The 12,360-nt window shown below is 43.3% G+C and overlaps 1 protein-coding gene across 3 annotated transcripts in view; it reads left to right on the forward strand.

Moving 5' to 3' along the window:
- DLGAP4 (DLG associated protein 4) overlaps positions 1 to 12,360 on the forward strand; it is a 64,841-nt gene that overhangs the window by 23,639 nt on the left and 28,842 nt on the right. Inside the window, exon 1 of one of the 3 annotated variants that reach the window (XM_044985235.1) lies at positions 5,833 to 6,065. The exons of 1 other annotated variant lie outside the window; for it this stretch is intronic. In XM_044985235.1, coding sequence (XP_044841170.1) covers positions 6,014 to 6,065 — 52 coding nt within the window. In that variant the 5' untranslated portion in view covers positions 5,833 to 6,013. Of the gene's footprint in view, positions 1 to 5,832; positions 6,066 to 12,360 lie in introns of those variants that run through there. One more of the 3 variants, XM_044985231.1, reaches the window with a different exon arrangement.

Below are 12,360 nucleotides of genomic sequence, written 5' to 3' on the forward strand. Positions count from 1 at the left end.
AACGAAGCTGAGAACACTTCTTCCTAGGATGACAAATGTTGTCCTGGAAGGACAATATATCAGCTGGTGTTACAATTATCAGGGCAGGTCTGCACTTGTCCAATTTTATGCAGGTGAGCACCATTTCTTAAAAGTCTGCAAACCTGCTTAATAGAGAGACAAATGGAAGGGAAAGTTCAAAACTGGAAGGGTAGGCACCGGATTGTCTTCATTTTTTCAGATTTTCTTGGCTTATTACCACTGACCCAGCTTTAACGGTGGAAGCACTAGTGGACAAATGGTACATGTGGTGGGATTATTTTTTTAACCACCATGTCATTTGGACCTGGTGCCACACTCACAATAGCACAACAATAGGAGGTTGTTTTTTTTGTTGTTGTTGTTTTTTTAAAGGTTGGTATGGACACAACCTAAGAATATTATCAATTGGGTTTCTGTTTTTAAACTTCTGCTACAAAAAACACCTGAAGCAAAACACGTGAATAGGTTTTTCATACCTGGCACTTCAGTTGTTAATGGGGTTGAAAGTTGGTTATGGAAGGGAGCGCCTGGTAGACCCTATAGATTCCCCTTGTATACTGGGAGCTTGTCCCTTATGTGTCGATACAATTTATATCCTTCACAGAAAACAATTTTGTAAAAATTGACATTTTTTTAAAAAAACAAGTGCACACTCTAAACCTTAGTTACCAATAGTGGAAGGCTTTTAAAATATTTAATGACAGCCTCCTAAATCCTCCATCCAGTTTCCTTCCATCGCTCTGGCTGATGAGAAGCAGGCTGCCTTCTTCCCCTATTCCAAATATGCCACAAATGTGCATAAGGAGAGAAGCGGGGGCAGGCTTGAATCCTTGAACTTTCTTTCCAAAGAAGGCAGCTATTGTCTCCACTTCGGGGGAAGGGGCTTCCTGTATCTCCTACCCAGCCTCTGTTAGTTTTAGATGACCTTGCATCCTGTCGGGAATTCAGGGCCAAGAATTTGAGAGTAACAGAAGAGTGGGGAGAGGAGGATAATTTGTGACTCCTTGCCAGGAAAAGCCATTCGCTTCACACAAGAATCTGTGTAAAATTACTCTTGGGTCCTAGACCGTGTGTGATCAGAGTGATAGACGCAGTTTCTCTTTGGAAGAAGGTACTGATGACACTGCTACTATATTGGTCCATTTCCATGTCTCTCCCACAGCTTTCTTAAATAGATATTGGGCAACAGATCATTCTTTGAAACTGTACTTAAGGGCTCAACACCCTATAAAGAATTCTAAAGGCTACCCTTGTTACTGTTCATTTGGACAGTATATTCATTTGTATATTGTACATCTAGACAAGTCGTAGTGTTAAAGAAAACTATTGCCAGGACCACTAGAATATTGGTGAAACTTGTAAAAACAAAGTTTTCTGCACAACTGCCCACAGTGTGGTAATCTTTCAAAGTCACTGTCGTGTTACGTTATATATCTTTTAAAGCAGTGAAGATCAGCAGCTAGGGGTCTCTCTGTAGCTATCATTATCAGGCTGCAAAGCAAGAGACCCAAGTTTAAATTTGGACTCTGACTTTAATGTTATATATCCATTAAGTATCTGCTTATGGGGAGTTCTTGTGACTCCACAGCAGTAGATGGCACATGTTTGTGTACACATGAACACAGAGTCAGAGGACTTACACAGAAGTTCTTTAAAAAGAACCATGTCCCCATCCTGCATTATTTCCAGGAGAGATTGGAATTTCTCCTTTTATTTCAGGATGAGGTTTACAAAAAAACTTCCTTCCATCTGAGGCAGAGGGATTGATGGGAAAAATCTCATGTAAAAGAACAAATGAACAGAGTCCATCCTAGCGAAATGTGATGGGGAAGAAGGGAAGGAAGAAAATGAACTTTGTGTAAAGTTAGGTTCTCAAGTCTGCAGTAAGTGTTGAACAGCGAGCATCTCCCACTTCCAAAAACCAGGCTGCTTATTTAGGTACCTAAACATATACTTTGTGGTCTGTTAGGCACCCAGGGCTGAAATTTGGCCAGTGGTCCAGATTGTCCTAGTTACACCAGGGCTGAATCTGCCTCAATGTGTTAAATGCTATGACTCTAGCTGAGCACAGATTTCTTAGACTGTAGTGGCTTAACTGTTACTGAAATGTTTCCATCTAGGCTTCAAGTTCCTCACTTCATTGAGAAGTGGTGGATACTTGCTGCATCTCTTGTTAAGCTGTGCAGGGTTCATTAACAAGATTAAGTGTGAGGAGAGGAAGGGGAACTAACTTCATTGCCTCAAATGCTTGATTTCTTTTATAAATGCTTAATCTTTCTGCAGTTTCCCTGCGGAATCTGAAATTGTGGCTTCTACTGTTTTTTCCCATCCTCAGTTTCTTCCTTCCATCACCTCTGGCTCTGTCAGATAGACAGCAGCTCAACTCCTGTATATCTGCTGGGGCAGTGAGCACTTCTCAAAGTACTAATGGGATATGGTAGCGTGAAGCTTGGCTCTCATAAGGGATCAGTCAGAGTGGAGGCCAGCTTTAAATTACTGATACTATTATTACTACATCCTATTACTGTTTGCACTTGTAACTTTCACACACAAACAAGCCCAGTAGAAACTAATAAACAGTCTGGTATTAAAATGCATACAGATTGCATTCTAGATGCAAAATGTAAAGAAAGTGTCAAATATTCCATAGTCCTTTTTGAGGTTTCATGTATCTAAAGTAAAGGAGCATAAACCCAAGGCAAACTCAGTCATTCTGGTAAGAGCTGCTTAACTAAACTATACAAATTGTTTCTCATCAATAATCTAACTGAATAACAAGAGGATTCTGTAATTAAAATCTTGGATTTCTGAACTGCAAAAAGATCTTAGCCCTCACTCTAGCTTTGAATGTTGTCATCTTTTGTAGCTTCTTGTCATTTTCTGTTCAGAGGTGACTCTGAAACAAAACTTAGGCCAGACTAGTGAAGGAGTGAATCTCTTCAAGAACATGGTTATCCTATCAAGTGAGTAGAAATTCAGAACAGAAAACTTAGGGCCAGATTTCTAAGGTGACATCAATGGGAGTTAGATACTGAAATACATTTAAAAAAATCTGGCTCTTAGTTATAAATAGCAGTACCTCTTGGCAGTCTGTCAGTACTTTCCTCTGAAATTTGGTTCTTCATTTGTAGTAAAGTTTTCAAGGTTGCACCGGTTGGAAGACAGGCTCTGGGTTCCTACACTCTAACCTCAGAGTCGCCTGACCTGACTGAATGGTATCACTAAAAGAACATAAGCTTTTGTGAGCTACAGCTCACTTCTTCGGATGCATAGAATGGAACACACAGACAGGAGATATTTATACATAAAGAGAACATGAAAAGGTGGAAGCATGCATACCAACAGGAAGAGTCTAACTTTCCTCTAGGTTTAGATTGATGCAAGATGTCTTTGTGAAAGCTTTCACTAGAAATTGTCTGTTTTAAAAGAAATCTGCAAAAGTAAATTTAGTTCATTTTTTTTCTGCATGGGAGTAAGCAGTTTACTGATTGGCCTTTTTTCATTATGTATTTCTCATTTAAGGTGTAATCTTTCTAGACACGTCTGCCTCCATCATTGTGGTGTCTGAGCTGCTCCTCTGAGCAATGCAGTGTGGTGACAGTAGAACAGGAAGGATTTTTTTACAATTACTTTTAGGGGATAGAGTGGGGACTTAATGCTTTTTCCAGAGAAAAGCAGGATCTGTGTGTAGGGGAGAGTGGTACTAGAATTCTTGTCATAAATATTAATATCTAGGCTGTTTAACAACCATACCCCATCTTCCTGATCCACATGGGTAAAGACCACAAATTGTGCATATCTTGTCCTCTAGGCTACTTTGTTCTTAATTTGCTGCTGGAATCATCCGTGACCCCTTTCACACATGCTGCCACACTTCTAGGCACTTCAAAGAAGTGTGATTTCTTGCTCTGTGATGCACAGCCATGTATCTAAGTAGCATCTACAGCCAAGGGCTGAGCAGTACTGCATGTGTGCTGGAGAGCAGGGAAGGGCAGAGAGACAAAGATGATTACAGGCACAGTTGTTAAGGTGTCATCGTAGGGATAGAATGAAAGAAGTATGGGGTTATGAGCTTCTCTGAAAATGTTTTGATTGTTCTAGTAGCGCTACCCTTCCAGTTCTTAGGTTTTAGCTGTCTTGCTGCAGAAATGAGATCTCTGGTTCTTCTGCTCCCTGCACCCCAAAAGAAACCCTCTTTAAAGAGAACAGGAAATATTCATTTTGTTTCACAGGTGTGGTCTGCAGTAGACTGCTGTGGATTTCAGTCCTGTGCACACTACCTTGTGTAGCTTAGTACTTTCCTTAGCTCTCATCTCACTAAATGATCAGCACAAAGACCCATATCTTTAGTGATTCTTAAATTTGTGTTTCTTTATATATATCTCCTTTCTTTTGTGACCAGATGAATTATATCCAGTTCTCTAACATATTCCCAGTAGTAACCCCTGCATATGAAAGATACTATATTAAAGATTAATAGTATTGGATTGCGTGGGTTTTGTATGCAGAATGAGTCACATTTATTTTTGAGGTAGGGACACATTGCAGTGCAGCATTCCATCAGCTCTGTGATGTGGTAGGGAAAACCTCTGAAGCCAAATTTGGCCCCGCCACTGCTGGACCAAGCAAGAGTTGTAAGTATCTTGAAAGCTATTTGGCTCTACAGGGAGCATTTCTGAGAGAGTAGTCTTAAAGGGCATGTAAACTTCCCAGTTGAAGGAAGGGTGGCCATGGTGAAGAGATGCAGCTGCTTTTGAGTGATATGGTAAGAGGGGGGCAATAGACAATGCTGGCACTTTAGAGGGAGGTAGCACACCAAAAATTCCTCTAGATGTATTGATGTAAGGTGTTGGCCCGGCAGACTGATGGAAATGTACAGACTGTAATGATGCAAGCTGATGAAAGCTCACAATTATGTAACCCTGGGAGTGTTTTGCCTTTACCTTTCAGGGCTTCCTAATCTTAACGTTCCCAGGAGTTGATGATTTGTAAATTGATGCTTATCTAATTACTAAGTGTAGTTACTGCAAAAAAGTTTGTTGCTTTAACAAAATAGCAATAATGCATCTTGGCTACGGCTAAGCAGAATGGCAAAATTAAAAAAGACTGTAGTCTTTCTTGATTGGACTGTAGTAATTCAGCGTGTGAGTGGGCATAGCATTAGTGTGTCACAAGCTTTAAAAATATTAACTAATTTCAAGAAGTAATGAAATCGTATAAAGTCTCTCAATCAGTGGAAAAAACAGACTGTCTCTAGCTCACTGTATAAAAATTGGATTAATTCTCAGTCTGTCACGTGGGAGCCGTAACTTAGCTCTAAGTATATAAATATAGTCCTATAAAAAAATGCTCCATTCTGGGGGCAGGCACTAATAAATTATGCTGCCTTTAAGGGCCACTCTTTATGTGAAGGTCTGTCGTCTTTAATTGTGTCGCTAAGGTCCCAAATTTCCTTACTGGTGGTGGTCCTTTTTAAAAAAGAAAAACTTGACATTACAAATATTATTTTGATTTTTCACATAGGAAGAGTAATCTTTTCTCACTTTCACTGTCATCCACCCTGCCCTCAAACACTCCGCTTCAGTTTAGCTGCTGGCTGGCCACATCATTCAGTGACATGTTCTGACTGACATTCCTGCCTCAGCTTGTAGCTGAGTGAGTAATCTTCCCAGACGGGGAGTAACAGTTCCAGCAGACAGCTGTGTAATGAGAATGCAAGGAACTCGTTCCCTAAGCAACCAAGTATGTGGGCTGCTGCTAGGCAACAGCCATCTGGAACCCAGTTTGTGTTTCCTGGAATGTACCAGCCCATTTGGCTGGCTAAGAATTAACATACAGTTGTAGCTGGGAGTGGAAGAAAAGACACATTCAGTATTTTAGCAGGTTCCTGTGATTCTAAGGCAATAGAAACTAGACAAAGGATTGTCTTTGCAGGTTTTTTTCCCTCCTCCTGGTTTATTCATTTCTCCACAGTGACGTTTTTTGATGGTAAATGATCTCTACTAATATTGCAAAGGGTTTTCCAGCTGGAGATTCAGTGACTGGTAGGAGATTTTTTTTTCCCCCCTTAATTTCTCCTCTTAGAAAAACAAAGTCCCATTGCATACACCCCAGTCTTGCATTTTACCCCTAATAGATTAGGAATAATTCATATGGGTTCCTCTTTTTGGAAATATTGATCTCTTCTCTGTCTGCTTTTGCAATAAAGTTTCAACCACATCTGCTAGTCAGTTGACACAAGTGATCCAGGTTGAATCATTCCTGCCTCATTGGTCTTTCTACTTTAATCCTGACTTGAGATTTAAGAATAACTTTTCTGAGGAGGGACACCATTCTGAAGTGTCAACCACTGGTTATGATGTATCTCTGTTCAGTTACAGTCAGTGGTTGATAACTAAAAATAAAAATGTGAGTTATCTCCTAACTCTAGCTATGACAGCTAGATCCTGGAGGTTCATTGGTGGTAGTTCTTTTCTCTCTGAAGGTTTCTGTTAATTTAAGAAACTTGATGTAAATAAAAACACACGTCCCTGAGCAACATAAGTTTTGCTGTCATAAGTGGGAATGTGCACAGTGCTATGTTGGTGGGAGAGCTTCTCTCGCCGCCATAGCTACTGCCGTTTGTTGTGATAATTTTCTTACGCTGATGGGAGAGCTCTCTCCCATGGGCATAGTGCATCTACACAAGCGACTTTACAGTGGCACAGCTGCATCAGTACAGCTGTGCCACTGTAAGCTTGCTAGTGTAGACATGGCCTTAGTATGTCTATGGTTCAGTTTCCCACCTGTAAAATGGGGATAATATTTAACAAAACCTTTGTGTGGTAGGGAGGATAAATACATTAAAGATTCAGGTTCTCGGATAGTACAGGGATTGTTAGTATATAAGTACTCTAGATCAGGGGTTCTCAAACTTTTGTACTGGTGACCCCTTTCACATACCAAGCCTCTGAGTGCGACCCCCCCCTTATACATTAAAAACACTTTTTTTATATATATATTTAACACCATTATAAATGCTGGAGGCAAAGCGGGGTTTGGGGTGGAGTCTGACAGCTCGCAACCCCCCATGTAATAACCTCGTGACCCCCTGAGGGGTCCCGACCCCCAGTTTGAGAACCCCTGCGCTAGATTGATAAGATGTGTTAAATCCTTAATCAAACCGGGATGACAAGGACAGCCAAACCTTAATTTTCCCCTGCTGTACACATCGCTCAAGCAGACTGATCCCTTTGGGGTTCCCCAGGTGAATGCTCTGAGACTTGACAGTAGCTCTGGAAATCACTGCAACAGATGGCTGACCTCCCAGCTGGCAGAATAAATTGCGGTGACTTTGAATTTTCATCCTAAAACCAGTCTGGCTATTGAGCAACAACTGGTGTGAACACATCACTAGCTTTCAAGCAGTTAGTCCTGCTCAGGGCCAACAATTTTCTTTTATTCCTCCAACCTCAGGCAGTCTTCAAAATGTCTGGCATGGCTGGGACTTTCAAAGGGTGGAATTTTCAAAAGTATTCAGTGTTGGTCTGTCTGTTCGCATTGAAGTCAATGAGAGCTTTATCCAACTTTAGCGGAAGCGGGGTTAGGCTATCACTCAGTGCTTTTGAAAATGCAACACTAAGGGAGTCCAGCACGTGACTCCCTTAAGCTCTTCTGAAAATCCCAGCTGGTTCATCTCTAAAGCAGAATCTATGGAAACAGTGCCGCGTTCCTAGTCTGCAAGGTACCGTTTCTTTTTTTTTTTTCTTTTCCTCTTGATGAAGGAGTGGAGGGGAACTTAACTGAGCTATATTTTCAAGCCTCAAGTCTGTTTCTCAGTGCTTTAACAGCAGCTTGGATGCATGGTTGTGGAGAGAAGGAAGGGCAAAAGGCAGGGTACATCTACACTACCCACCAGATTGGCAGGTAGCGATGGGTCTATCGGGGATCGATTTATCGCATGTAGTGTAGATGCGATAGATCAATCCCCAATTGCTCTCCCGTTGACTGCTGAACTCCAGCTCAGCGAGCAGCGGCCGTCAATCCCGTTCTGCGAGGACACCAACTAAGTGATTCTAAATCTAAGATACGTCGACTTCAGCTACGCTATTCTCGTAGCTGAAGTTGCGCATCTTAGGTCGATTCTCCTCCTTCTCCTCTTCCCTCCCCCTCCCCCCCCACCCGACCAGGCCTCAGATTGTCACATGGTGAGCATTAGTGCTAACAGTTGGTCACAGGTCTGAGATTATGTTGATGGTCTCCATGGAGACAACAGCATGGCTGTTTGTAGGACTGGGACTTTTGCTAGTTTTCTTTATTGTGACAAGCTTTCAGAATTTCAGGCTAGTTCCCAATCTGAGTGCACACCAGCAGTTCAGATCTTAGCTATTTCATTGGCTTCAGCATTCGTTTTATGGCCTGTGTGTTGGAATAAGAGCTGTATTGTTTTCTTGGCACTGTTTGCCGCTGGGTTTAGGCTTACTTTATAATCAACAGAGAGTTTCTGTTGCCCTGGTCTAGAGTAGGGGCTTGTAGAGCCAAAAACCACTGACTTTGTGTACCACTTGCATTACTACTAAAAACAGATGGGTCGACAGCACTTGGATACAATGGTGATGGGCGCAGAGGGAAAACTAAAGAAAACAGAATACGTAAAGAATAGGTACAGGTCTTCTCAGATCTGACACCCCTCAGCTATTGCTTTCTAGACTGCCAGCCATATGAAGGCTGAGGCTGTATACATTTTATTCAGTGTTCATAGCTAAGGCTGCTAGTTTGTCATGGAGCTCAGGCAGCCCCTGTGCCAGGCGCACCAGCTGCTGCTGGGGCAGGCTCAGGCCTCCGCAGCACACGCCCTCAGGAACCGCAGAGGCAGCATGCAGAGCTTCCTGGCCATGCCTCCGCCTAGCAGCTGAGCAAGGGGGATGTTGCCCCTTTCGGGGACTCCCACAGGTAAGCGCTGCCCAGAGCCCACCTCACCCCATCCCATGCCCCAACCCTCTGCCCCCTCACACACCCAAACTCGGCTGATGGGGGGAGGCACAGAGCCAGGTAGGGAGCCTGCCGTCTCCCCGCCCACCCCCCCCCATCACTAGCGAGAGTCCTGGGCCGCACACCACCGCATGCCTCCTTCTCCCCCTACCTCTCCCCCTTCCCACCCCCAGGTTTTATTCACTGGTATTTTTAGTAAAAGTCATGGACAGGTCACGGGCCTTTAAATTTTGTTTATTGCCTGTGACCTATCCATGAGTTTTACTAAAACTGCCTGTGACTAAAACACAGCCTTATTGATGGCCTCCAAAGGGCTATTTTGCTTCAGTCTTATTGCCCCAGAGTTTGTCTCTCTCTGGGACAACCAATGAGCAGCTTTCTTCAGAGATGCTTCATAGTTGTCCTGGGGCAGGGCGTGGCTCAGTCCTCAAAACCTGTGCAGTCAACTCTCTTCCTTCTGGAGTCACTTGATAATATTCCCCACCTCCAGAGCTCTCTTGAACACCTTTCCCCTCACCCCACTGTAAATGAGTCCTAGCACTTTTCCTTCCCATCTCCCCAGTTCCAGTCCTACTAACCTACTACACTTCAATGTTGTGGATCAGATCAAGAAAAACGAAGTCAGCAACATTGCTTGATAATATTAGGATAGATCTGTGCTTACTGGTAGACTCTGCTCTTGTTCCCCAGCACTTTAGAGTCTTGGGCAAAAAGCTTCTACAATCCCCTGCAGAATAACTGTGGAATTCCATTGGCTTTGTTTTGGAGGCAGCTGTTTTCTGTTGGAGCTAAAAGATTTGGGGGTGGGGGAGCCACTCGGCAGTTGGAATAAGAATATGGGGAAGGCTGGAAGTCCTTTGCTGCATTTCTTTGAAGTCAGGAGAGGAGGACAGACTGCTCTGTGGGAATATGCAAATCGCCAAAAGCAGCGTATGCACAGGTTTGGGGGATTTAGGTTGTTGTTGCTAAATGTCAGTAAACCTCTATTTCACCATGCAAAACGATGAAAAAATCTTTCCACCGATAGTCAAAATTTACAGATAGGCAGAGTATGAAAAATGCTGCCTGGGAACCTACTAGACCTTGATTTAAGGAGATTTACTTTGTATATTTTGACATGTGAATGTCACACTTTGTGTTCTAATGGTCTTGAAGCTTTAACTTTTTGAATCTCAGCATCTACTGTTAAATAATTACCTGACCTCCATAAGTTTCCAAAACTGCAAAAACAGGTACAAATAAAAAAAATTCTTGAACCCCATAATTGTGCAGTTTGTAAAAATTAATTGGTAAAAATAAAATGCTTAAAAACAAATGTCTATCTGTCAAAATTATAAAAAATAAAATTGAATTCCATCAACCCTACATATGCACAGTGCTGCCGATGCTTTAATATTTCTGGTATGGCCCCTCTCTGTGGTTTATTGTTAATCCTCTTGGGAGGCCAAATGGTCAGCAAGTCAGGCGGAAGACCCTGAATTCATAATAGCAAAAAGAAAATGGGGGAGGTCCTAGATGAACTCAGAATAACAGTAGATACAAAATAACACTGCAGTGAGGCAGGGAGCTCATCCTTCAGTCTTGTTCCTTATTAAATCAAATAAGGGGATGAAAATATGTTAGCCTTCTAACACTACCTTCCCCCTGTTAGAAAGGTTTGCATTAAAACAGCTGCACCCAGCCTCATGTAAGCTGCAGGTTCACTTTGATATGGGTGTGGATGGAAATGTACTTACTGCATGTATATTTGATGCCAAACATTCTTGGGCTGCTTCCACTTGCTGTGAAATGTGGTGATCTGGGTCCTTAGCTAAAAGGTTATAGGGTGTCTGTAAATTGTGAGCAAATAATTTGGCATTTGTGAAGGCTTTCGTAGGAGAGAAGAATCAGGCTGTAAAGATGAAAAACCCTGTCTCTTACTCAGGGCCATTTGGGTCACAGATAACTATGCCGCTAATGTGTTTAGGAGAATTCCAATTAATGCTTGGGGGTTTGTTCTCTAAACTCCATTTGTAAGCTGCAGTATGCACAGTGGCTCCTTTGTAAAATGAAATTGTTCCCTCACTTCCAGAAAGCACCTCGTAAGCTTTGGGTGCTACCCCACTCTAAATAACAAGGAACCATTGTTTTTAAAAATGTTTGTGATTGTTAAAATTCTTAGAAAATCTAAGTTGGGGAACACCAAGAAAACCTCAGCAGACTTACCAGACTATAGCTTTCTCTGTGCCACTATGTACCACGCTACTAAGAAAGAAAGGATATTCCAAATTAAGCCAGCCAAATGGAGGGAGCTACATTTTCCTCAGCTTTCAAAGCCTTTGCGAAGGTGTTGGGGAGTCAAGGTACTTGGTCAGTTTCCTGTTACAGTAAGGAGTTGCATTGCTAAAAACCTTCCATATCATTTGAAAATGTGTTACTTGTCCTTTTCTATAGTGTAGTGCGGTGTGTGAGTCTCCAGGCCTAAAAACTGTCAGAACTAGTGTGTTAGGCAAGCTGGGAAATCTGTTTGTTGTGCGTTTTGGTTACCACATAGGTTTCTACAGTCTAGTGAGCAATTGTCCCCTAGGATATAAATCCTTTGTAACTAACATGCTAGCTCGTTAAAATGGATTTTTTTTAATGATCAGTTTTTCTTTTCTACTAATTTTAGTTGCTTTTCTACTCACTTCACTGTTCTCAGCTTTGGGCAAAGAAGATATCCTAGTCAGCTTCTATTTCTTCTGCACTAGCATAATGCTGCCGTGTCTTGGGTTGCAAACACTTAATGGGGGAAATGGCTTAAATATTTAAAAAAAAAAAAAAAGTAAAATCTTTATGAATGGTAGAAACCTTGCAAAACCTAAATTTTTGTCGATCCGAGGGGCCTTCCGCGAGACCTCTCCGGGCTGCCGGTCTTCTACCAGGACCTCCTCCGGACCTGGAAGCTGTTCTCCGCGACCAGGTCCGTGGCGGCCACCGAGGGGGCGGACCTCCTCGCGGAGCCCCTGCTACGCAACCCCCAGCTCCGTGTGCAGGTGGCAGAGTCCCCCGCGGTGCTCCAGAGGTTGGTCCTGGCGGAAGCTACCAGGGTCGGAGACCTCCTGGACTACGACCGGGGAGACTGGCTGGATCCCCTGACGCTCGCTCGGCGTATGGGGCTCTCCAGACCTTGTACTCCCCGGCGCGTACTTAAGGAGGTGAAGGCCGCTTTGCTGCCCGCTGCTCGGGCCTACCTCGACCGGGTCCTGCGTGAGGGCACGCCCCGCCCACCCCGAGCCCTCCGGACCTCTTCATCGGGCCCCTGCCCCGTGGACCCGACCAGCCCCCCTGCCCCTTCTCCGCCAGCCGGCTGCACGATCTGCAGCCGGTCCGTTTCCAAACCGCGCCAAA

This window comes from Mauremys mutica, chromosome 13 (genome assembly GCF_020497125.1).
Source record: "Mauremys mutica isolate MM-2020 ecotype Southern chromosome 13, ASM2049712v1, whole genome shotgun sequence".
Classification (NCBI taxonomy): Eukaryota; Metazoa; Chordata; order Testudines; family Geoemydidae; genus Mauremys; species Mauremys mutica.